The following is a 22,655-nucleotide window of genomic DNA, read 5'->3' as shown; positions in this document are numbered from 1 at the left end:
GTTACACTACTCTGTTGCCCTATAAATGTGTCCCCTTTTGCATCAAAGCTGAACAGTAAGATTCTGTTGGAACATTTGCTTCTACTTTTAGCATGGTGGTCATAATACAAGAGTAGGAAACACTTTTTAAATGTTATGCCATCTGAAACGTTTGTCATTTCTCCTCTCCAGAGCACATTGCTGCTGTTTAGACTTCAGCAGTATTTCTCTGCCTTAATTCCATGTTCCTTTTTTCAATGGTGTGGGTTCCATCTTTGTGGCGCTCTGATCTCTGCTGAGACTTGCTCAGTGAGAGGGGTCTTTCTGAAGGGGGGCCACTTTGCGTTCGAAAGCTCAATTCTTTTCTCTTTGTGCATTGCCCTGAGGAAAGTTGCCAGGTGTACACAAGTGGAACTGAGTGTGGGAAGCTGGCCTACTAAATCTTCTATTGTCAGTGAAGATGCCTGAGAAGGAAAAGACCCAGTTTTCCACGGGGTCCTGGCTGAGTCTGCAGGACTGGCAGTTAAAAGAAAAAAAGTCCTCAGTGTTATAAATTCTGAGACACAAACTTGGGGACCCCATGATGCCAATTTTGATCAATTTTTCAAAGTAAAACCACACACAAAACTTTTATGAATCAATTCCTAGGCTTTTTATTCCCACCCCACCTTGCAGCAGTAAACCCCAGTTAGGTCTAACAAAAGGCAGCTGTTGGTTGTAATAGTGACAGGACTTCAGTTTGCATTACTTCTCCTCAGGTTTTAAGTTCTCAATTTAACATAATAGTAAGTAACAGGGAATAAGCAGCTGTGTCTTTACTTTAAATTGAGCAAAACCTTTGGTGGGACTGTAACTTTCATAAGAATGTGCACAGGGCTGCTTTTTAACTTCAGTCTCATCTTAGATGAGCAGCTTTTATCTCTCTTCTGTACTACAAGTTGTTAGGTAGTTAAATTTTCAGAACCACTATACAGAGCACAGACTTGCAGTGTGCTTAGTTTAAGTCATAAAATAAGAAAGCCACAACTTTACGGTCTTCCTATGCAAGGAATCAGCTGACCCATAGGAGAGGCTGGGATGTCGTAGGGCTTACATAAAGGAACACCTCTCATGTAATGTAATGTAATATATCTAGCCTCATGCAAAAACTCTAGCTCTAAAAATATTCCATCCAGTCCCTGGGAAGAAGCAGATTTTGGCAACTTAAAATTAATTTGCTGAGGAAGGAATTATCTTGCATTTGTGGGCTCCATTGTGTTCTTCCTCCCATACCCCTGGCTTAAATCCTTGTCTGCTTAAAATTGCTGTTTACTGCTTCCTTATAGGACAGATACTTACTGTGTCTGCCCTTCCGAACTGGCCTTAGCATGGATGAACTTAGCCTTCTGTACCCGCTCAAAAGGCTACAGTAGAGGATGCTATTCTGTCTTGCTCTGCTATGACCCCCTTTGCCTGGATTGAGACAAAATATGTCCTTGAACAGGAATCCACTGAAATTTAAAAACTATACACACACCCAGATTAGCCTGCATGTGTGCAGCAAACAGGAAGTATGAAGAGGTCATTGGCTGTCAATTTGAACCTTTCCAGCATTATATGTGGAACTTTTTTTTACATTAATTGTCAAATAAAATTGCTAAATATTACAAGCCCCTCTGTCAACTTTAATACAAATAGAACAATTTACATGGTATATAGAGAACATTATGCTCCTCTCAGTGAAGATAAAGGTTAAGAGTCTAGCCATCAGGAAATTTCTATTTATTGTTCTGTACTGTACATAAGGGGGTGAAGAAGGACTTAATAGCCCGTCATTGCCTATAAATTAGTGTAAATACAGCCTCACCTCGAAGGCTATGGAAATATGAATACCAAAGAATGCCTAATTTTTCCCGTGTAATAAAACCTCTCTGACTTTCCTGTTTGTGTTCTGGAAAGTCTTGTCAGTTGGGGCAAATTTCTTTCATCCTCCTGTCAAATTATTCTTAGTTATAGTAATGTCCTGGGGCTTCAGCTGGAATGAAGCCCTTTGTGCTAAATTCTGCACAAGCCTAGTGTGAAGCTGCCTCTATCCCAGATTACAATCTCAGTAGGCAGCACAAACAAAGGTTGGGGGGGACAGGAGGGAAGGGTTAAATGGCTGACCCAGGCTCACCTAGAGGATTGGTCACCAAAAACTACAACACAGCTCTCCTGGTTCCCAGATCAGTCTTTATCCACAGAACTGTGCCCCCTCCAATTCTCATCTGAGAGGCAAAAGTGATGATGTCCTTTATAACCCATCTAGAATGTTACTCTTGTGTCATTTTTCCCCTTTGGTATAGAGCCACCAGGTTAAAAAAAACAATTACGTTTTAGATATCTGATTTTTTTTTTCCCTTTACATTTCAGATTTTGTGTGGGAGACAAATTTTTCCTGAAGAACAACATGATCTTGTGTCAGATGGACTATGAGGAAGGACAGCTTAACGGAAGCTTTGAATCCCAAGTTCAATAACGAACCCTGCTTCACTGAAGCACTGTGGGATGGACGTTCGACCACACGAGCAGTGAGGGGCGTCTGTCAGCTTGCCTGCAATATTTTTTTAATTCTTGGTCCAGAAAGGACTATATACATTGTAGTACTTTTCCCCCTTCCGCCCCAACACAAAGCAGTTACAATTTTAGATGTACAGTTGTGCCTGCTTAGCTGAGCACTGCATTGCCTGTATGTTTGTGAGTTTTTGAGGTCTGGGGGAGGGCTCTGTACAGTCTGTTTTCTGTATATAAACTGGAACATTTATTTTATGAAAAATGTAATGCAATTTTATTACTGGTGTGAATTAAAAATTATGAATGTTTCCTGGTCATCCTGGTTGTGATTTTGTTTCTAATAGTCAAGGGGGGAGGGAGGGCAGGAAGAGGGCAGCGTATAAGATATATAATAATATATAAAATGTATCTATTTAATATAATTATATATTATATTATAAATATAAATGCATGTATTTTATTGTGTGTGTATGATACACAATTCCCTGGAAATCACACAAAATAAAATCACAGGGAAGAGTCTAAAGAAACTCAAAAATAGTTGAGGGCAAGTGCTGGTCTGAAACCTAAGCCTCTTGATTGGAACCAAATCAATATTAATCTCCAAAATAACAACTGCCTAAAAAGAGAGGAAACGTGTGAGGGGTCCGGAGTATCTTCATATCCCTGATCAATCCCCACAGAGGCTACTATAAATAATGTGTTCAATTGTTGACTATGGGCACTGGTCTCTTTCTTCTTATGCATCAATTCAGACAGCAGTGTGATGACCAAGAACCCCACTGACACATTACTATACAGTATCTCTCTAGTTTGAATCCCAGTGAATGGAATCGCAGCAGCCCTGACAACAGGTGGTCAATGACCAATCAGACTATTCATTTCAAGGCTTTGATTAAGGGTTTAATGTTTTGATACAGGGCATCAGCTTCCCAAGTAACAGGCACCAAAATATTTGATGCCAAGGACTTCAAATTAAACCTAGTTTTGAACTTACACCACCTGTTTAATGGACTCCTCTGGTTATTGCGTACTAGGTGCTTAGACCTCCCACACAACAAAAGCTGTTTGATTTTTTTTTTCTTTTTTTTTTTTGGTTTATCTTTGGTCAGCTTTAAACAGCTGCTATAGAACAGCTCTGAATCCTGTTCAACCTACTGTACTCTGCTATTTTACAAGCTTACACAATTCATGTGCAATGCTTGTTACTATACCAAGGAAGTTTTACATCTGTCTAGGATCCCTGTTATATAAGTGCAGGTAGCACTTGAGAAGAATAACTGAACAAATGCTTAAATTCTACTTGTGCTTGTCTCCTGCTGCTGTTTTTTTCCCCTTCTGTTCCTGATCTGTAAAGAAGTACCAATATAGCTTTAAATATTAAACTACCAGTCCTGAATCAAATGCAGCTTGTTTTCTCAGCAGTGCAAATACTATATCTGGATTTTGGACTTTCATACCTATTGCTGTACATCCAGACCTCAACCTCGGGGAGGAGGGAAAAGAGAACACCACCTGAAACCTAAAAGAAACCCTGAGCTTTTACTAATGGACTAATAAACTACAACACGTAGCCTGGAACCCCTCTTGATAGCTCATTCTCATTTTTCTGGAGGCAACTGTTTTCAAATTGGGATGGCCTATTGAAAAAACTGTTTGGTCTTTTTAGCAAATCACTGCTCCATTTGGTATTAATTAGTCCAACTTAGCAATATTTCAGCAGAGATGCTGAGGAGTAAATAGTTTCCTTACACTACCACTTTACTGCATGATCATATGGGGACTTCTAGTTACAGTGAAGGAAACTTCTTCACTCATGCAACTCAAACTGTACTTGTCTCTTGAATTTAAAAGGGCTATTATATCCAGGCTAACCCATCTCCCATCTTTTAAGTGCACTAAATTCACAGGAAAATTGGTATCTGTGGTTCCTTTCATAATCCAAAATGGCTGCATTTGTATAATGGGATATCTTTTTTAATAGAAATGGCAGGAATTTCAGCTTTGTTAGCTCCCCTGTCAGATCTACCTGAGGTTTGGTGCCAGTCAAGGAATTTCCTTTAAGAACCAGTACTTACCCTCGCTAGGAAAAATGGAGTTTTTAAATTATGTAGTGTAACAGCCTTTCACAAAAAGAAGCATGGAAAATGTATTTTTGAAAGATTTGCCAAGGTATCTGGCTGCCAGTTTCACTTACCCATTCCCATCCTATAGTGACAATGAAGGTAGCCACTAGCGCAAAGCATTAAGGAAAAAATATATCCAGTTGCTTTTAGGTTGTTTAGATCTTTGGCTTAATAAAATGGCTGTTTCCTGTATCAAGAGATTCCTTCGTACAGATCGGAATCCTCTCTCTATGCTAAGACTACCAGCCTGTTGAGCCCTCCCAGAGGTGCCTTGTAAGGCCACATGACTGTATCTTGTACTGAAACAGTTGGCACATAAAAAGAATTAATGTGTCTTGTTCAGAAAGTTCTCTCTGGACACATGGGAACGTTTTCCTTCTGAATCATATTTTCTACTGACAAAGCATTCACAGAGCCTTTAAGATAAAGTAACAAAACTGTAGCTTGCTGTTCCTGCTGCACACAACTCCTGCCTGGGTTCAGATTTAACTGAAGTGAGTTTTAGGATAAAGTTCTTCCCTTACCAAAAATACCATTAAAATGTCTTTTCTACCATCTTGTTTATAATTGAATGAATTAAGAGGGGTGTTTAGTGGCAGCGTATGATGCAGCAAATGCAACCTGGCACCCCTCTTGAGACTATAGGCTGATATCAGATGAAGGTGACACCCAAAAACAAAAATGGAGCTTAGATTGATGAGTGGATTAGGTTTCGTGTAGACTAAAAACTACAAGGCAAGATTTAAAGAAATTCACAGAACGCTGACCGAAATAGCTACAAATAGCAAGATGCTGTTTAGGAGCAGGATCTGGGCTAAAAGTAAAGTAGTAGAAACAAAAACATTGCTACGGAGATTGGGGGTGTTAGAAAAACTAATGAATGTGTTAGATATAAACAGCAAAAAGGAGATAACCCATATTTGAGACTTGGTGGATGTGTCCTAATCAAAGAACTAAGTTTTCTTGAAGTTCAGAAGCTAAACATATTAACATCTTTTTTTAGTACCACTTCACTTCCTGGTTTCATGGGGAAGTGACACCATGTCGCATGTTGTCAATGATTGCTCGCTGCTCAAGTTCAGCGGCAGGCTACAAGAACTGCACGTGGCCACTGAGGATACTATCACACGGCTCAGTGATTATATACACAGTGACTGACTAACACACACAATAGCATTAGTATCTCTCCGCTGGTGGCAGGGCAAAGAAAATCCTTGGAAAAGGTACAATCTCCCTGTGCCCCACAAAGACACCGTCCTTAAGTTCTCATCCTGCCTGTTTTTTTATACTTTTCAGTCTGGACAAATTCAGATTGTAAAGAGAAGGCGCAGCTGCAGAATGTAGCAGCTGAGGCGTTAGCTGGTCTGGACCAGATCTCTTGAGTGTACACCAACTGGTGATGTGCAAAAAGGAAGTGAGGAAGCAGTTGCATCAGTGCTCAGAACTCAGAGTATTATATCATGGAAGGATAATGGTACATAACAAGACTTGGAAGGATTGATTGTAGCCTTTCTTGTGAGACACTCGTTCATATGAATGTGGCTGAGATGTATAACACCAATTTTGCTTGCCAACAAAGCTAAATGAAATTTTGACTTGGCAGAAATAAATCAATATTAACAAAATGCAAAAGCTGCCATGTGCTGTTACAGCACCCTCTTCTATTTCTTTTGCCTTTTTCCGTTTCCTTCCCCAATTCACATCCTGCCTCTGTTTTCACCAGTCACAATGGCCAAGGAAAGAAACAATGAAAGACAACAATACTCTCTTTGGTAGTCATGCCTGTTATAACAGTATCATGTAACATGCTAATAGCCAAAGGAGTGGAGAATTTAGAAAATATAGGTTCCAAGAGCTCATAAAAGAAAAAAGAGCATCATCAATTTCAGCCTGTTTTTTTTCAAGTTTGAGAAGAATGAATGCCCAAGTGGAAAAGACTATTTCCATCTGCACAAACCATTGCATGCAATTGTAAAAAAAGTTCATGATCATTGGAAGATTTCTACCCAAAAATGAAAGTAGTAAAGCACAAATTTCTGGTGTTTTTTGCATTTTACACAGCCTTTACATTTAGTATATTAGTGAGGGCCTAGAGATTCCAATCACAGATCAGGGGTCGTGCTGTTCTTGGCACTGTATAAACAGTAAGATTTTTTTTTGCTGAGAAATAATTTAACAACAAGGCAAGAGACAACAGATAATTACAGCAAACAGAAAAGATGAGCATAAGGAAACAATGAGACAATGCTAATCAGTTACAGCTTGCCAAACCCTCACCAAGATTTTTGTAGACATCATGGCCCATGGATCCCTACAAAAAAAGACAAGTGGATAGTATTTGATGGGATGGTGAAGGGGAAGGCTCATGAGCCTTATCTCAAGCCAGCCATTGGCAGAACGCCATCATTTCAGTTTTGGTGCATCTCCTTCAAGCAAACTTCTATTTTACTTGCATATTTCCCTGCATAGGTGACTGGTGGGGGGGCATGAGTAGGCATGTGCCCCCCCCCCCAACAGGGCTGTCCCCACCGCCACTGCCAGTGGCTTCTGCAAGTGCTTGCCAGCCCCATCCCCACCACCAATGCCACCAGCAGCTTCTGCAGGTGCTTACTGGCCCTGTCCCCACTACCACTTCTGGCTTCTGCAGGTCGTCCCCCCCCCCCCCCCCCCCGATTCAAGAGGCACCAGTTGCCCATGTTTCTATGTAAAACATTTTCATGCAATCAGATATGCCAAAAACCCAGGGTCAAATTATATACAGTTATCCTGACTCTTCTATCTTAGCTTTTCCTCAGCATACTCTTCTATGTTTAGAAGTTCAGGCCTAGGTTTTGATAATTAGCATTAGGGCAAAATGCAAGAGTACATGCCGTACTCAGAAGTACTGTTCACTAATAATGTTCTTGGGGTTACAGTTTAGGACTTCGAATCACATGCAATGGCTTCTGTTCCCTGTGCTCCCACCAATTAGGCAGGTGAGCCTCTCTCCCTGCCTCATTTCTCCTGGCCATTCCAAAATAGGGACATAATCGTCTCTCCTCGTGATACTAGGGATGCATTTTGAAGTCATGATGGCAGGTACTAAAAATTTAAAAAAAATATTATTTTCAATGTTTGAAGGTTAGAATCACTTTTAGTCAAAGAGTCAAAATTAGACTTTAAGGATATATGTTTTGATTAACACTTTATTGCTCATCATACCTTTCAGCGACTTCCTATACCTCACCACAGGAAAGCATGCCATCTTAAACGTTATCATCTGTGATTTGCATAAAGAATGTGGTTGATCGCCTCAATAAATGTAGGGATAGTTCATTCTCGATAAGCCGGACTATTATGTTGTCACTGCAAATGATTAACTATGATCTGATTAAATCCGATTCCTTAGTCCTAATAAGGAGTTCCCTTTACTGCACATCCCCTTTCACCCCCATGTTCATGTTGCATGCAGAAAGTCTACCTGAGAGGGCAAGGTAGAGAGAAGCCCAGCACAGATTATGGTTTTGTCTTTTGAACAGCAAATCTTCAGTGCTTTCATGTAAAATGTGTGAGCAAAATTGTGTATGTCAGTATAGCCCTGTTCCTATATATCTATTAGGTAAGGTCCACCTACTATGACCCACAGTTGTAATAGGGAGAATAGGATTTCTTTAAAAAAAAGAAAAAAGGAAAGAAAAATCCAGTAGGAAAACACAATCCTGAGTTTTTGTCTGAACATTGCGCGTTTGCTTAATAGAAACAAGTGCTGAAGCCCAGGCTTGCTATTGAATAATCACTGACACTCTGAAGAACAGAACACGAAAACCTTTTGATGGTGTTATAGTCATCACTTGGCATAAATATTCATTCAAGGAATCAGAGCAGAGTAAATGGCATTTTAGACTCTAATAATCTAGTATTAGCAGATAGCCTTTTTACTGCTAAAGATAACCACAGCTTAATCAGTTTAGTGACCACTGGCATATAGTATGACATTTAAGCTTTTGCCTCAGTCCCTGCATTCAGAATAAGACTCCCAATGACCCTTCTGCTTGAGCCTTAATGATTCTTACTTAAAGTCAAACAGAATCACTGCAGCACCATGATGCTGACAAAACACACGCAACTTGCTTTAATTTAGGAATTATTCGCCATTTGCCTCCTTATCTTAGATCAAAGTGGTATTTAGACTCTAGATTGTAAGTGTAAAAAGCTAGGGTCTTTTTGTGGTCCAATGGCTGCTAGTGACTCAGTTTGATTTTATGATAAGGAAGTTCCTTTCCATTCCCCTTTAACACTGTAGTTATCTCTGTGCCGATTCTCCTTCCAATATGATTTTTACATCTGTTTTTTAGATGGATGCTATACTTCCCTGAACCACATTAGCTTTATTGAACACTCGGCTATTGACAATCCAGCTCGTCTGATTTCATTTCTTCCCAAACGAGATAATCTAATATTAACAGCAGTTTGTTACCTTGTTGTTAGCTTAATTTACTTTACAAGAAATGCTGTATTTGCAACTCAACCCTCTCTCACTAGTCTGTACATTTATCTACCCTTTCCCCCTTGTGCCAAAACAACTATTTTGCTAAGCGCAAAGTGTAGAATGCATCTTTTCTATTAGTGTTGCAAGTTAGTTATAGGCAGAGGGATCGTAATGAGCACTTTCACTAATTGGCTGGGAAGTGAAACAGTTTTTAAAGGAGTCTTTCAAAGTGAGAGCTATAGAATGAGGATCCGTGCATATAACTGGAAATGCAGGATTCTGACTAAGACAAAAACAGTACTGCTCTTCCAGTAATATTGCTGAATTGTAGGCTGTAGTTTTCCCTTGTGGCAAACATATACAGTAAATGTCTTTAGTATGGAAATAAGTAGACATATGGGCACAACAGCAGACATTTCTAACATCAACAAATTCCTGAGGCATTTATACACTGCTTCCATGTTAGCCTTCATCTTGTGCATTAGGATTTTCTCAGATTTATCTACCGGCAAAGCAAGTGTCTGTCTTTTCACTGGTACATTCTTATAAGAGAAAAGGGCAAGCAATCCAGATGCTGAAAAGCAATTTCCAGGGTGACCCAGATTCTAACCATTAGAAGAGTCTTAGATGTGAAAATGATTCTCAGGCTTTAATACTATGCCACCTTGGGCAGAGATCTCAAGCTAAGCAGGGTCATATCAAAGAAGGCTTCCTGAAGACCTCCAAGTCAGAACCCAACTGCTACAGGAAATGCTACTGGTAATTCAACATTTAGTATTCATGCCTTCAAGCCAGTAATAGCCCCATGACCCCAACATCTTGTTAGGGGGAACTGTGTTGTTGTATGATGTTCTGGCTACCTGGGAGTGTTAGTCCCTGACCTAATTTTGGATTAGATAATGATATTCTGCATATCTAAATTTTTTGTCCATTCACTTTCTATTTGGGCATTATTATTGGTCTACCTGTTCTAAAAACTCATATAGTACTGCTGTTTGCTTTGGCTTTCTGTTTTATGGGGAAAGGGTATATTTAGTTAGAGGTCAAGTGTTCCACACAGACTGTGTGATATCCTTCTGGAAGGAAGGGGGATCATGAATGTATGATACTGTAGAATAACAAAAAATATCCTGTGATTGCATACAAATTAAGTAGTCCCAGTGTAGCAATTAAAACAGCCAGATGCAGCTCTTAAATATGCAATTCCCATTTACTTCAATGTGTTGCATACTTGAGCTGTATCTGAAACCTGAGTTTGGCCAACTGACTTTTATGTAAGGCATCCCTTAACCATGTAGCATAGCCAGATATAACAGCCTAGCTTTCACAGAAGCACTGCACTATGTTATTGCCGCCAGAAGTATATACGCAAGATAGCAGCTTGTGGGATTAAAATAATGAATTCCAGGATACTAGAGAGCTTTTACAGCAGCAATTTTGGGTTTGTCCCCATCACTTCAGGTTCATCTGACTGTTTGATACTTTCTGTAATATATTTTCAACCAATTTACTTAGTATGGAAGAAAACTTCTATGGTCTGAATTTGAAGTAACCCCTCTAAGACCTGGTTCTAAAGATTACTAGCAAATGTCCATCCAAACCTCCCTGCTTTCCAGTGTATTAGGTTCTTTTAATAAGAGAAGATGCTTACCTATTTTTGTTAGGTCATCTACAAAGTGCTTAACTTCCTTTAGTACTTCAGGTAGTTATCAGGACCAGATGGTATAGAACTGCTCCTTAATTTATACATCTGTTTTAGAGGCTCCTATTTTGACATACCAGTCCCTGGGTGCCTTGTTTGACCTGGAAAAAGTCAGCCCTAAACATCATCTTTGATGAAGATAGATACAAAGAATTAATTTATCTTCTGTTTGATACCTTTATCCCCCTTAATCGCTGCTTTGACTCTGGTGCTCCAACAGAATTACTGATTCCCAAGCAGTCTCTTTTGTTTTTACATTTTGTCTCTTGGAAATCAGGAAGGATTTTGATGTTAGATTTCTCCTGTGGTGTTTACGTTCATGTAATGGGGTACATATAGTCCACATGTCAGCAGCCTGGGAAGGATCATTACCTTCAGCAACTGTAACTAAGCAGCCAATTAGAAGCAGCTGCTATAAAAGGCTGCAACTCAGATAGAAAGGGAGTTTCTTGATGGAAAGAAGTTGTGGAAAGGACATGGTAGGGAGCACATGTGGTGTAGGGAATATATAAACAAGTAAGGCAAGAATCAGTGAAAGAGAAATGAACAGTTCTATGGTATTTAATGCTAAGTCCCCGGTTTGGAGCTCAAGAATTCCCTTCTCCACAAGGTGATGCAATGGCTCGAGGTAAAATGGCTACTCAAAAAGCATAGTATTTGAACAGATGTAGAGGGTTACATAGAACATCTCCCTGCATAGGTGCAGGATGCACAAATTCAACAGCATCTAAGCTGCCCCAAGCTTAAGGACTAGCATGCCTTAAATGAGGGAGAGGCCCCAAGGCTGGATATGACTCCCTGGATTTTGGGGTGTGAGTTAAACTTTCTGTTCACTTGAGAGGAGGAGAAAAGTGAGAGGAGCTTGTCCTGAAATTATACAGCTAGAAGGGATCCCAGATGATAGCAAAACTACTCTACCAGACCTGGCAATAGGGAGGTACTACGGAGCCTTAGGCCAAGTTTGATGTATTTACCCAATACTGTGTTATTTTTCTAAAATGTATCTCTGTGACTTCAACCTGTCACTTTGCGCTATTTGCTTTTTCTATGCTGTTCTTTCTCCTCAGCACTGCTCAGGTTGGCTTGGTAGTGGGGGAGGAAAACTACAATATTTATTGGTGCTAGATTCTATGTTGTTCCCTTCACAAACTTATTTTTGCTACTGGCTCTCAAAGGACAATAGCACTAGTTAATAGAAATTGGGAAGGAACTTGGATGGGATGGTTTACATCATCAAAACTAGTTTGATATCTGTTGAGGGGTAAACCTATAATAACTCAATGTATTCAATGCTGGGTATGACTAGAAATGATTCTTCTTATGCAGCAGTTTCTCTGATAGTCAGACTTGTTTTGTTAGGATTTGTGAAGATACCAGCAACTAAATGCATACAAGTCGTTAACATGGCATTGATATTTTCAACCACGGTTCTGGAATAGGCTTCAGATGGTAATTTATATGGCAAAAGGCTCAAATTGTCAGTCACCTGAAAATGTATGTTTTTTCTCCCCATAGTGGTTTGGATACTTATAATAATTGATTTGCTATAAGTACACTTTTTTTTCCCTCTAATGGAGGGGAGACATTCCACTTAAAAGTTGCAAGATTAAAAAGGCTGCTACAAGAGCAAGTGTCACAGCCTTGGTTGAGCACCCTCTGCCCAATAGTCTCCAGAATACTCTTTGGGTCCCACCAATCTGTGCTTTTAAGCCTCCCTTCTGGGTAGTCTTTGGGTGGTGCCAGTCCTTGCTTTTTCTAGGTCAGGTTGTCTGCTTCATGGAGGTGGGGAGTCCTGTTTCTCACATCCCCATCCCACAAGGCCAGGGCTGACCCTCTTCATATTCATGCTGATAAGATAAGCCCCTTGCCTCAGAACTCCAACCTTCTGGACAGCTTGGCTGGCAGTTTCTCTCCAGGTGTGTGGAGTAGCTGAAGCACATAACTCAGACTTTGCAAAGGTTTCAGACCCAGTTGTTCCTCGCTAGGCACAGCAGAACTCTGCAGACCTTAGGGCTTGCTTCCACCATGCAGTAAGCTAAAGTGTAAATTTGCAGTGTGCTATCTATTTCTGCAATAACTCTCTCTGTGGGTGCTTTTAGTATGCATTAAGACTGCCATTGTGTGAGGCCACTTTCTTCTTTTTGAATACTGGGATTAAGAAATCTCATGCTAAAAGTGCCCAAAAAGCGAGTTAGTGGAGAGTAACTAGTGAACTTGTAACATCCCTGTGTAGGCAAATTCCTAGACAAAGCAATAATAGACTCGTATGCTGTTCCCTAGCTCAGTGCTCTCATAACAAGAGCTCTTTGGGTTTACGTCAAGGACCTCTAGGGTAGTGATTCTTAATCCAGGTGCCAGGGCACCTTGGGGTGAAATCCTTTTTAAGGATGCTTCAGAATGCTTTAATATTAGCACTGTTAGGTGTTCAAACATCTATACATGATCCACAGAATTAAACCCAGAGATTTCAAATAAGAGTCCACAGGGTCAAAACTATTCTGACCTATTGTGGGATTTTTTTAAAAGAGTTATTGTGTCCATAGTCAAAAAATGAGTGCAACATAAGACCTTGTATTTTCTGAGTGATGCCTCAAGTCTACTGAAGGATTCCTGCAAATTATGGCATTAGTTTGTCTGACCACCTGCAGTCAATACCTTATTGTTCTCCAAAATGGACAGTGAGCAACTTTCTGTTACACTCCAAACTCTGACTGCCAGACAAAGCTGATTAGAGAGTCTCCTACCATGTGATCAGTTTAACCCCATTTCAGCAGGGGTAAATCTTCACCAGTTAGCTTTCCTTTGGAGGACTAAGAGCTTACACATAGGCAGTTACTGCAGAGCAGGTATTATCATAAACCTCCGTCATGGGACCTTGTTTGTGTGATCTTAGTCACTACGTTTATTCACATCAAACTCGGAAAATATGTTTGCTCTGGGTGTTGAATAGAATGGATGGTCATCAGCTCTTAATGACCCTGCAGGGTTACTGTGTTCAAGGATTTTGTTCTTGCCTCCTGTAGGTTTGTAGTGCAATATGGAGGCCAAATGGAGCAGATGACAAACTGGGTGTACACTCAATGGGGAGTCTGTAGGCTGCCATTGAAATAGAATTCTGTTTGGTTTGGGGGAAATCTGTCTTCCCAAATTACCATAGTTAGGCTTTGGGGGATGTAAAATGACGAACCAGAAGAGAGTTAGATATCCAACTCCCACTGAAACAGAGTGGAAGGTGATGTCCTCTAAAATACCAGCCTTAAATTTCCATGAAGGGTGACCTTCATAAAACCAAGCTAAACGTTTACAGGGCAAATACTATGAAATGATTTTTTTCAGGCAATTAAGCTATATTAGCAGTGGTTAGCTCGGGAGTAAAAATAAAGGTTAGATAGGAAATGACCAGCTTCAGCTGGTATCGGGCTACCACTGAACAAACTGTACTGAGTGGCTAGAGCAAACAGAAGTTGCTGCATGAACTGGTCAGAAACATTAAGCATCTGAACACAAAGTTGGAATGTGGAGAATATAGTACCTTCCACTGCCTCCTTTTCTTGTTAAAATTGCCTGCCTGCTGCATGGGGATGCTATTAATCTAAACACTTTTTCTCTGTAAACAGACTTTATTTTTATCTTTAAAAAAGTGTGGTAATAACAATTGATATGATTTCTCATTCCATTCCAGTGTTAGCAAATGATGACGTTTAATTTTTTCTGGCCCAGTAGGGTATTTAGCGATAGCACATTGCAATATTATGCAAGAGACATGGATCTGGGAGTGAGCTAAGAGCTCTGCAAGCAATTTAAACAACACGTTTAGCATAACATATGAAATATGGAGCATGGCAAAGTAGTGTACAAAGAGGACATATTCCAGAGATGGTGGATGTACTTCTGTATCATTCCTGAACAGTCTGAGTAAACACGAGCTATAACCAACTTGTAAATATCTGAATGTCGCTGAAGATGAAACCCAGTTACCTGTGGAACATGTGACTATATGATTTCCTTTACAGCTACCTTTTCAATGCCAAGTTGGGAACTTTGGTCTTACCTGCATGAATATATCCTTGGAGGTGATTAGTACAAGAAGAACATACAGGGAGTTCCACTGATTTTTAAACCTAATTCTTCTTACCAAATTCTTTTGAATTCCTAATACAGTGATTCTCAATCAGGGTGCTGAAGTACCTAGGGGGGAGTCCCTAGATCTTTTGAAGAGTGCTGTATTGTGTGAGAAGCTAAGTGAGGTTTTAGGAGATTAAACTAAGCAGATAAGCTCCAGCTCATGCTTGTACCTGCCTGGGCCACCCTCCATCCCCACTGCCAGGCCCCTCTGCAAGGAGGCAAGTACTGTAATCTATAAATTAGGTTTTAAAATGGGATGCTACTCAATTAACAGAAGTTATGGAGGGGTGTCTCAAGTCTGGGAGGTACCTTGAATCCAAAAAGTTTGGGAACCACTGCCCTAATACAATAGAATATGTTGCCTGCATTGTAGCCAGACTATTAAGAAGGCACTTAAAACTTGCACAGTTCAATTAAATATAAAATCAAAGGACATCTTCCTTTTCCCTAAAAAAAAGGTCTATATTTATATAGAAAGGGCTCTTATGACATAGCATACAAAACCTGAACAGGGAATGCAGCCAAAGTTTTGAAATATCCACCCAAATTTGTGAGGTTGTTTATCCTAAAGATGCCCATGCTTGATAAGGTTTTGCTTGCCTGCTGTGAGAATCTGTTCAGTACACAGCAATGATTTCACAGCAATGAGTAAGAGTTTTCTTTTCTTTTTAGTTTCCATCTGTCACTTCCAAATCGGTGTATAACTTTGGCTTTACAGTGAGACTCCGGAGAATGTTGAGTGTTTCCTGTACCTTGGAGGCCATTGCTCACACAAAGGTGACGTGAACATGAATCCAACATCACTTTAAAAGTGTAAGTGCAGCCTTTGAGAAATGCAAAAATCTAGAACTCTTGGTTCAGAAATGATACCTTTTATTAGACCAACTAGGAAATCACAAAAAAAAATTCTAATTTTTTGCAAGTTCTTGGGCTCAAAGGCCCTTTGTCAGGCTCTGGGAAAATTTAAAGTTGGTAAAAAGTCCCCATGAGGAAATAGGTGTTCAAAGATCACGACATCAGATCTGAAACTAAGCTCATGGTTTATCAAGGAGTCATGATCTCTCACCTTACTGTATAAGAGCTGAAGCATGGACAACATACCAGGAGACGCCTCAAGTTACTGGAAAAGTGTCATCAACACTGCCTGTGGAAGATCCTTTGAATCCAGTGGGAAGACAGACACACCAGCATTAGCATCCTCTCACAAGCAAACACCACAAGCATCGAGGTGATGATTATCCAACATCAACTTTACTGAGCCAGTCATGTCATCCAAATGTCTGACTCGAGACTCCAAAAGTAAGTCTTATTCTCTCAGCTCAAGAGGAGGGCAGAAAAAGCACTTCAGTGACATCCTCAAGGCCAACTTGGAAAAAAAGGCGTCAATTTATGAGAGAGTATTGCCCAGGACTGCCCCAAATGGAAAAGTCTGCTGCAAGGATCTCAGTGCTTTGAAACCTTATAAGACAAGGAGATGGAAAAGCAGGAGCGCAGAAACAGTGTGTTGCAGACTGAGCCAGGAATCTGGAACCACCCACCCTGAATGGAAACACGTGCCTGAGTTGCAGCAGAGTCTGTTGATCCCAGATAGGCCTGGTCAGCCCTCTTAAGACCCACAGATAAAACAATCATGGAAGATATCTATCAGCAATCTCTTGCATTTGAGGATGATTAACTTCAGCACAAATGGTGTAGGGATTTTGTTTGTTTGTTTTCTTTCACCCATAAATACACTGTAAAATGACCTGGTCCTGCTGTCAAAACCATGAGTACTGTGTTTTACTTAGAAACACTGCATTGTAACATCCATCCTCCTGTACTGCCAGGGAAAATAGGTGTAAAGAGTGTGTGGAGAAGGCTAATAGTGATTCAATTAACACAAATCGTGTGGTTACTAGAAGTGGGAGGAATTACTGAAGGAGTGGAGTTGGGATATGACAAGAGTAGTAGGATCCCATGACATTGTTTACACTAAAGAATAGCCCCAATTCGGCATTCAATAGAGCTACGCTGGCCCTGACCAAGAAGCTTAGAAGTGCAGAACTCTGGATCAACTGAGCTCATCAAGGTAAGGCTTTACCTCTTCACTTGTTCTGTATGTGACTGTAACTGTTTCACTGTTTCTTTATGTGATCTCAGCACCTTAGTACTTGATCGTAGGCAAGACCCAACAAGCAGACATCTAAGCCAGACCTTTCTTGGCTTTTTGAGACAGTGCAATCACACCAATAACTTGTAGTGGTGTTCATATGCAACACCAGGGTAACTTCAAGGCCAGCTTAATGTTCTGCAATCTGCAAAACCAGGGGAGTTGGAAGAGTCAGGTACAGTTGTCTAGTCTTGTATCCAGAATAGCTTTATGATCTCAACCAATGAGAGCCAACCTTTTTGACAAGTGGGCCACAGATTAGCCCTCTATCCTCCCCAAGTGCCACTTGAATTCTCTTCTCCTGCCTGGGGTGCTGCTTTGCTTTCTGCTCCCAGCCTGACTTGCTGTTATGTCTGCTCCCTGCCTGATTTGCTGGTGAGGTTTTCAAAAGTGCCTAGATGCCTAACTTTCATTGCTTATCTATATATTTAGGTGCCTAATAAACTGTTGGCTTTTTTCTGTGCTGCAGTCCCACTTAGACAGAGATCCTGGGGAATGGTGGCAAAAGGCCATGAAATTAGAGAGACAGAAGCTGGTTATCGGAAAGAACCTGATATGGCTGAGACTACTTTTTAGTCCTGGAGCCAGTCATTCCTTTTCCTCTGCACTTCAGCTAAAGCACCTGGCAGGGAGCAAAGGGAGGTGGAGACAATTATATTTATTGTTCTGAAGATACAAATTTCTAGTAAGAAATTAGGGACAGGATGGTATTTCCCTTTGGGGACCAGACTACATGTTTTCAAACACCTTCCTTTGTCCATGGAAAAAGACAAAACTAACACATTTTAACAATGCAGCTGTTAAAACACAGTTAAGTGTCATTTTTCTAGTACATATGGTGCTTGTGATAATTGAGGTTCTAACTGGTATATACAGAGGAAACTAAAGGCTAAGGATACTGAAATTGTAACACAATCTTTGAAGTACATATTTAGGATCACCTCGATACTTTAAAAATAGTATACCTTTACAGAGCTCGTCTTTCCAAACTTTTTCTTTTCTCATTCATAATGATTCCAGCAGAATTATGCGAGTGCCATAATGAAGCCAGGTATCTGCATGCTGATTTTGTAGCTTGATGAGCAGATGACTTTTGTAGGGGATACCATAAGGTGATACACATGCATCAAGTCTGCACAGAAGCTACTTTGTTTATTTATAGGTAGCCAATAGGATGCAGCCTTCTAGCTCATTTCTCTTTGCTTTCCAATATGTAACAAACAGTGCAATGGTGTCCTGGGGAAAACTGCCCTGGAAGGTGTGTGGATTTTTTTTGTTTGGTTCTTTGTTTTATTGCATGGACAACATGAGAAATTTTGCAGCCAACCTTAATGTGACTGAGTAAGCTTAGTCCAAGGCAAACAAAACAGCATTATGTTTTGGCCCTGGAAACTAAGCACACCGTGAATAAACCATCTGCATGTTTGCAGTAAGAACATTAAAAAGGAAATCTGTGGACTGATGTTGCCATTCATTGTACTTTCCAGCAAAACATTCAAAAAATTTATCACTGCAGCTGGCTGGCTTTGTTAGCACGTCCTGCCTTAGATTTTCTTTCTTTAAAAATAATTATGTTCAATAGAGAGATGCTGCTATTCCCAGAATGCAATGCACAAGCATAAATGAACTGAGGGGAGGAGTAAGTTAATCTCACCATGGATATGTGGACTAGTAGTCACATCTGAGTTATGCTGGCTCACTGGGGAATATCCCAGTGCAACTTATTTGTCCAGATCCTACCATGCAAATAAAATGACCACAAATAGGAGACAACGAAAAAAAATTGAAGCATGGCTCACCCTCAACTTCTAGTGCTGGCTTCATTGTACTAAACAGCATGACCATAAACATATTACAGGTTCTAGGATCTAACATGTAGACAAAGCTTATAGAAACAACGTATTGCTACTTCAAATGATTTTGGCTTGGTTTGGAACAACTTATTTTAAATAGCATATAAGAGGTGACATTCAGTTCTGAATCGAGCAACCCAAAGAAATAGCTGTCACGTACCCTCAAAGATATACACTAGAAGATTTCCTCAGTTCTAGCCAAAAGGAGCAGGGCTTAAAACCCCTACTCCCTTCTTCTCCTACCCCCAGCTCAGGAAAAATGACAGAAGCGGTCCCACAGAAAACTCTAAGAATACCATATTTTCTTGCATACAATACACCCTGTAATATACTATATATATTTTCATTTTTGAGAGACAGAATGAACAGAAAAGCATCTCCAGAGTTGCAGCTGCATAAAGCAGAGACAAAACCTAATCTTAAGCAAGAAAGGGAGGCTGAGTCAGCTGAACTAAAGCTGAAACTGTAGCTCCTGCTGAAGATTGTCTCGATGGATGGATCTATGATTTTGAAGAGGTAAAGAGTCCCCAGGGCTGTGAAACAGGAGGAGAGCGAGCAGAAGCAGTTAGTTGACAGCAAAATTGCCCTTGGACAAGTCTGTGAGATAAGTGGAACATTAAGACTTAAAAAACAGAGATGATCACTACTTGAGGAGAAAAGAATAATGAACCTTTAAGCAATTGACTCACTCGCCTGCCTGAATAGTAATGCCAGAGATGCTGCACTCAGGAGCAGGTATGAAAGCAGGGTGTGTTTCTATTAGTCAGAAAATCAACTTCACCAGTTAATACAGATGTCCCAGTTTTAGGAGGCTGATTCCAGGGGTGTTGTGGGGAGGAAGGAGAGGGAAGGATACATGCTTTATGAGAGAAAATATGGTAGTCCAGCCTGAGGAAACAGGTGACATTTGTGGTACTGAATTTTAAGTTTCCATCCATGCCAAACCCCTGAAAGGGGGTTAGGCAATATACAATCTACATAATCTGCTCACCGTCAGATGATTTGGACAATAGACAATATAGTGAGAAATAATCTACTGCATGTTTTTTGTGTGAACACCCTGGTGTGGAAAATGTAACTATTGTATGTAAATTACACACCTAGATTATCCTGTGTTCATTATTCAACCTGTAATAGTCGTAGGTTCAGGTAGCTTCTATAGAAGCTAGGAACATTTTTATCCTTCTCCAAAAACGGAGCACCATGCTATGTATTGGCTAAGGCGAAAAGACTGGTCATGGTAACCCTGTAGTGTCCATGGTTAGAAGGAGAATACTGGAATGGATGAGTTCAAAAAGAGAGACTATCCACAATGAGATGTCTTCATGAAAGACTGTATGAGCTTCCTGTTTCATGCTCAATTTTGTTTTGGGGACTTGTAGGGGGTGATAAAATGGAACATGTGTACTGCCAGAAAAATGTGTGATTTTAAAAATTAAAGCATTTACTAATTTTGTGTTTACATTGCATTCTAATTGCATTGTAACTTGCATTGGATTGTTAAAATGGCTGTTAATGAGCACCTCTCCTTTTTGAATCTCCATGTTCCACTCGCCAAACTAACATTTCTTAGGGCAATTTGCTGGCTAGCTTTTTCTCTCTCCCTTCCTATTTCACTGCCTTGGAGACTCTTTAATGTGTCCTTTTGCTTGTGTGTTTTTTCTTTTTCCCCAAGGGTGCTAAGGATTACTGAGGAGTGAGACCTTAAAAAATCCAGCACAAAGCGTCTCAAACAAAGTTGATGAACACCCTTGGAAGTACTGGCCCTTGTTTCTGATCTGTCTTTGGGCTTCAGAGTTGGTGATCTGCGGGGAGAGAGGAAGGATTGTCAATGTGTTTTGTTGCCTTGACTAATATTTTTCCCGAGGGGGGAAAAAAGCTGAAATCTAGCTTCCAGGCCATGCATACAATATGACAACATGGCTATATGCCGCAGCCTGGATAATTTTCACCAATAATCACCAGGCATCATACACCCTATTTAAATGCATCAATCGCCCACATGGCCACAAGTAGATTAAGTTACAAAAAATTAGTATAAATTTTATTCTAATAACTAGAAAATTCATTTTGCCAGGAGCAAAAACTTGTTGCTTTGTCTTCTGACTTTCCGTGTTGGGGAAAAAAAGTGTGTGTGTATATATGTATATGTATCTCACACTTTGGACCTTTTGGCATCATTGCTCTACACTGAAGCTGGACTGCTTGGGCAAATTGGTTAATCTGGGTATTAGTGACAGAATAGCTATAAGACAAAAGGCTGGATGCCAGAGAAGACTCTAAAATAGTTAAGTCCAAATATACTGTTCAACACCTGAGTTGCCTGCAGTCCAATGTGCCTTCAGAGCATATTTTTCACTATGGCTGGTAGCATTGTTACAAACAGAAGGACCTTGTTAAGTGCTATCAATGTTGAGTGTCTCACTTTATGACCAATGAATTTGGAAAAGATCCTAAATTGTACATCTGTGCATCATATACACCAAAGAGGATGCGTCTAGTCAGGGTAAATGCATCTGATCATAGTAGAAAGCTACTATCACTCACTCTTTATGGAATAACTGAACTCCTTGTCACCCTAAAGTCAGTTTATTGGCACCTTACCTGTGCAACATGATAAGCTTGTGCCTGATTCTGTAAGGGCAGATGCAGGTAAATTGAGGGGGGGGGGGGTATGCACGTATAATATTTCTATTAACTCATGGAAATAAATCCTGCTTAATAGAACCATATCCTTTGTAAGTGAGTAATTTTTAGACAGGTGAACTCTGGGAACATTTTAATTCTTTTGTTTGATAGAATTCTTGCTGTGACCTCTTCGGAGTCCATGAACTGCTGTAGAAACCATATAAAAGTGCAGCATTGTGGTAAATTTCATGTCTCAGCACTCAGAAACTAATTTTCACTCTGCAGCTCATCCCTCACTGCAGTGTGCAACTTGCCAGTCAGTTGCTTGAGTTGCAAGGCACTGAAAGGAAATCCAGAACATAGAAGCTTTTAGAGCACTTGTTCCTTGTAGTGAACTGTTAACAGTTCATTTCCTTATGCTTTTTTTTTTTTTCCTTGCCTGTTTTCTTTTCTTTTTCCTCCTTTTTGTCTCTGCCCACTGTGTCATGTGTATCAAATTCCTTCCTCCCTTCAAGCAGAAATCATGCAAGGGAAAGGACACACCTGCTCCCAAGAGAGAACCAGAAGGAACCACAGACTGAGGAGAGCTTAAAGCATTTAGCACAGGGTCTGTGTCTCCTCCTAGTCTAGTGGCTGATCCACCTTAAAGGATTATTAGGCTGCTGCTCTTTTCAGTTAATGAGTTCAGACCTTTAGCCTAAGCAGCAGGGATTCATGCCCTTGTAAAATTCTGCTGTTGGCTCAAGCAGGCCTGGTTATAGAGGCTCTGAAGTTCCCTTTTTCTTCTCCTTCCTTCCAGCAACAACTACAAAGGGCAACCATAACGCAAGTGATAGAAACCTTTAAAAAGAGTGAGTGGGGGAGCAGCGTATAAACCATGCTACATGCACTGGGGAAGCGTTCAATGTACCAAGAAACATAGGCCCAGATCCTTCTGTTAGCCCTCCTACTCCAGCAGGAAGTACAGCCCAAAAAACAATGGCTTCAGAAAACACTTTCTATTTGCATCTAGCTAGAAAATTATCTCCCATTGTGTCAGGCACAGACCCAGCTGTGGCAGTACATGCTTGTGTGACCTCCAGGCTTGATGATT

At 40.4% G+C, this 22,655-nt stretch overlaps 1 protein-coding gene across 5 annotated transcripts in view; it reads left to right on the top strand.

The window, feature by feature from the left end:
• LMO1 (LIM domain only 1) overlaps positions 1-2,819 on the top strand; it is a 93,652-nt gene extending 90,833 nt beyond the window's left edge. For all 5 annotated transcript variants that reach the window (XM_014602459.3, XM_014602461.3, XM_014602457.3 and 2 more), the window contains one exon: positions 2,371-2,819. In XM_014602459.3, coding sequence (XP_014457945.1) covers positions 2,371-2,476 — 106 coding nt within the window. In that variant the 3' untranslated portion in view covers positions 2,477-2,819. The remainder of the gene's footprint in view (positions 1-2,370) is intronic.
• The last annotated feature ends 19,836 nt before the right edge of the window (positions 2,820-22,655 follow it).

Source organism: Alligator mississippiensis, chromosome 2, assembly GCF_030867095.1.
Source record: "Alligator mississippiensis isolate rAllMis1 chromosome 2, rAllMis1, whole genome shotgun sequence".
NCBI lineage: Eukaryota > Metazoa > Chordata > Crocodylia > Alligatoridae > Alligator > Alligator mississippiensis.
This window is presented reverse-complemented; position numbering and strand designations above follow the sequence as displayed.